Source organism: Neodiprion virginianus, chromosome 3, assembly GCF_021901495.1.
Source record: "Neodiprion virginianus isolate iyNeoVirg1 chromosome 3, iyNeoVirg1.1, whole genome shotgun sequence".
Taxonomy (NCBI): Eukaryota; Metazoa; Arthropoda; class Insecta; order Hymenoptera; family Diprionidae; genus Neodiprion; species Neodiprion virginianus.
In genome coordinates, this window is record NC_060879.1 from 8,966,060 (window position 1) to 8,969,147 (window position 3,088).

General features: G+C 32.6%; 1 protein-coding gene across 1 annotated transcript; it reads right to left on the reverse strand.

The window, feature by feature from the left end:
- Positions 1–1,029: 1,029 nt before the first annotated feature.
- Positions 1,030–1,601, reverse strand: LOC124301350 (uncharacterized). Its single transcript, XM_046756270.1, has 2 exons — positions 1,528–1,601; positions 1,030–1,432 (listed from the first exon to the last, which is right to left on the reverse strand). The coding sequence occupies exons 1-2, from the start codon at positions 1,599–1,601 to the stop codon at positions 1,141–1,143; spliced, it is 366 nt and encodes a 121-aa protein (XP_046612226.1). The 3' UTR covers positions 1,030–1,140.
- Between the last annotated feature and the right edge of the window lie 1,487 nt (positions 1,602–3,088).

Genomic DNA, 3,088 nt, shown 5'->3' on the forward strand with positions numbered 1-3,088 from the left:
GTGCTTTTATAACTACAGTAATAAATTACACAAATAATTATTAAACAAGTAAGAATGTTATTTAATGAAACGAACAGTTGTTAAAGATATAATTATTAAAAAGGTTAATAAAGAAATATTTTTGGATGGTAAAGTAGTTAAATGTTTTTAAAACATAAATATTGTCAATTACAATGATAAAAAATAAAATTTGTTCAATTATTATTGTTAGGATCATTTGAAGTTTGAGCGATGCAGATGTAATGAATCATTTTATTAAAGTAAATACTTTTCAAAGAATGCAGCAATTCTTTTGCATACAATTCATCAAAATTAACAGTCAATACAGCTAATTTGTTATCAAAAGATGTATAAATAATAAAATCAGTGACTGACATGTTTAAAACAGCCATACCTATTTGAACTTGAGCGTAATAGGAGTGTTTTTTTTTTAAGCTCCAAGTTCCATTTTCAAAAACTAACCATGTTAATAATTGAAATACTTCTTCTAGTTTTCGCTTTTTACCCTCATAAGGACATTTTACCTCAACCAATTTTACAGGATTATTATTTTTGTCAAAAACCACACCGTCTGGTGAATATGCTAACCATGGGTTTTTTTCAGAGACAACAAGACCACATTCAGCTACTGTGATAGAAGGTTCAGATTCATCGTACAGGTTTCGAGCTAAAGGCTCATTATTTAAACCGTGTTGTGTGTAAGCATTAGTTATCGATTCTGGATAAAAATATTTTTCTGATTTTTGACGCCAATCAGGTTTTTTATTATTGCGATAGGTAAATAATTGATAAGAATCACTACCAGTTATTCTAAACTGTCTTTCTTCCAGCCAAGTTGAATGAAACTGCATTGTTTTTACACAGATATCAACAACATTTCCATTCAACCCAGATACTATTTTTTGGCAGCATTCTTTGATAGGTTGTACTTTAACTTGCTCTAGCTGACTTAAAAAAATTAGAAGAAAGTTGATTTTTGAAGAGTGCTTGGATTCTAGATAGGTCACACGTAGAGTTATTATTAATAATCTCAAGAACGTCGTGTCTTCCAGTTCTAAATAAAACAAAGAATTGAATAGTTAACAAATGTGCAAAATTAAAGAAAAAAAATATACAAATTATTTAGTTATGTATATTTCGTTACATGTGTTCCTTCAATGCACTGCAGGGTAAATTTTCTAACATAATATTTAGCAGTTCGTCATTTTCTTCTTCAGTCAGCTTTATTAGTTCCATACAAACCGGTGGGTCTTGATTTTTTTTTTTATGTTTTTTACCTGGAGCCTCCAAACTTTTCTGTAGCTTTAATTGAAAACAGTCGTGTTCTTCCAATGGTTTAGGTTCATACTTTTCAAGCGCATCCTTTTGCGGAGCACTCCACGTGCATTTTTTGTCAGTGCAAGTGATAAGCTGCAATTTTTCAACAGCATTTCTAAAAAAATTGAGATATAATATTAACAGTAGAGTCATTTTATAGAATTGAATTTTACTATGCTTGTTAAATTTATTTATAAGCAAAAAACTAACCTGTTGCAGTAGAGAAGTGTAGCTACTACATGCTTATAACTTTCACTTAGACCAGCCTTGCACGAACATGACATTCCCATTATTTTCCCATTTTGCGATATTGCACCCACAATTTCATGCGGTGGATCTTTTAAACGAGAAGTTTGGAGACAGAATGCAATTATTTTATACACATTATCACAACTAGTATCTGATTGCTGTAGGCCACATTTCATTAGATGTCCCGCATCAAGTATATCTTCACCACTAATAAAATTTTTATGAGTAGGCTGAGTATTTGCAAACTCACAAATTTCTTGTATTGAAATTTTCATATTTTATTGAATTTTTTTTGAAAATTCGAGTTTAATAACTGTAAATGAATACACGCTTTCACATAAGAACACGACAGCTGATTTAAAAATGCGTTTTAGAATAGTTACTGCTTCTGCCGCAAGGAGAAGCCACGCCCCCGGCAGATTTCCCAATAATACTCATATGATTGATCACACATCTATGTATGTTTTGAAATACATGACAAGAAATTATTGCATACTGACTTTTTCATGTCAATTGACAATGTTTTTCCCGATTTCACACACGCACACACACACACACACACACACACACACGCCAAATTACTATTCTTATCCGGCAATAACCTTTAATTTGCAAAGATAATGTCAATTTCTTCTGCCTTACTTAAGTGACGTAGTCAGGGCTGCACATCATAGGGATAACTGATGCGATACATGATATACGCGTGCGGAAACCAGCCTCCATGACCTATGTGAAGTTGACCCTGCCACTGCGAATTTTCCAACTTGTCCTTTTTTTGGAATCATTGAGTGATCGTTTGGTGCTGTTTGGTAGTCAAATATTGAGATTTGGTGATGGGTAGCTGTTTCCAAATTCGAGAAACATGATCTTCAGCGTAAAGTTAGCCCCTGCACTTGGACTTTTTACATCTTTATTCAGACGAAAGAACATCATTGTTGATGAAAAACCTTCTGTGAACTATCACCAAAAACTGCACTGTTGAGAAGTTGTGAATTTAAAAGAAAAAAAAAAAATTGAATTCAAAAAATTTGTAATTCCCTAACAGTGCACTTTTGGGGGCTGCTTCATTGACGTTTTTTTATTGGCAATAATACCCTCTCTGCGAAAAAAATTTGTGAAGACTTGAAGTGGGGCGGCTAACTTTACGCTGAAAATTGAGTTTCTCGAATTTAGAAGAACTATTCGCCACCAAACTTGAAAAATATACTATCAAACACCACCAAACTTGAAAAATGTACTACCAAACACCACCAAACTTGAAAAATATACTACCAAACACCACCAAAGGACCACGAACGACCACAAACGATTTTTAATAAATAACCGTTTCGGGGGACACAGGACAGAATAATGAAACCTAATTTTTTTCGCCCAAACTGAATTTCACAATTTTATATAATTTATATTACATTTCTCTTTCTCTCTCCAATTGATATCTTTTGTGGTCATATACTATGACCTATAATTTTTAAAAGATATTCATTGTCTATTGAGAATAAAGAAGTTGCGAGTGAGTTGAGAC

Coding starts and splice junctions, on each gene's coding strand:
- LOC124301350 (XM_046756270.1), bottom strand. CDS start 1,601: ATGTCATGTTCGTGCAAGGCTGGTCTAAGTGAAAGTTATAAGCATGTA. Junction 1,433..1,527: donor ACACTTCTCTACTGCAACAG/GTTAGTTTTTTG, acceptor CAATTTTTTTAG/AAATGCTGTTGAAAAATTGC.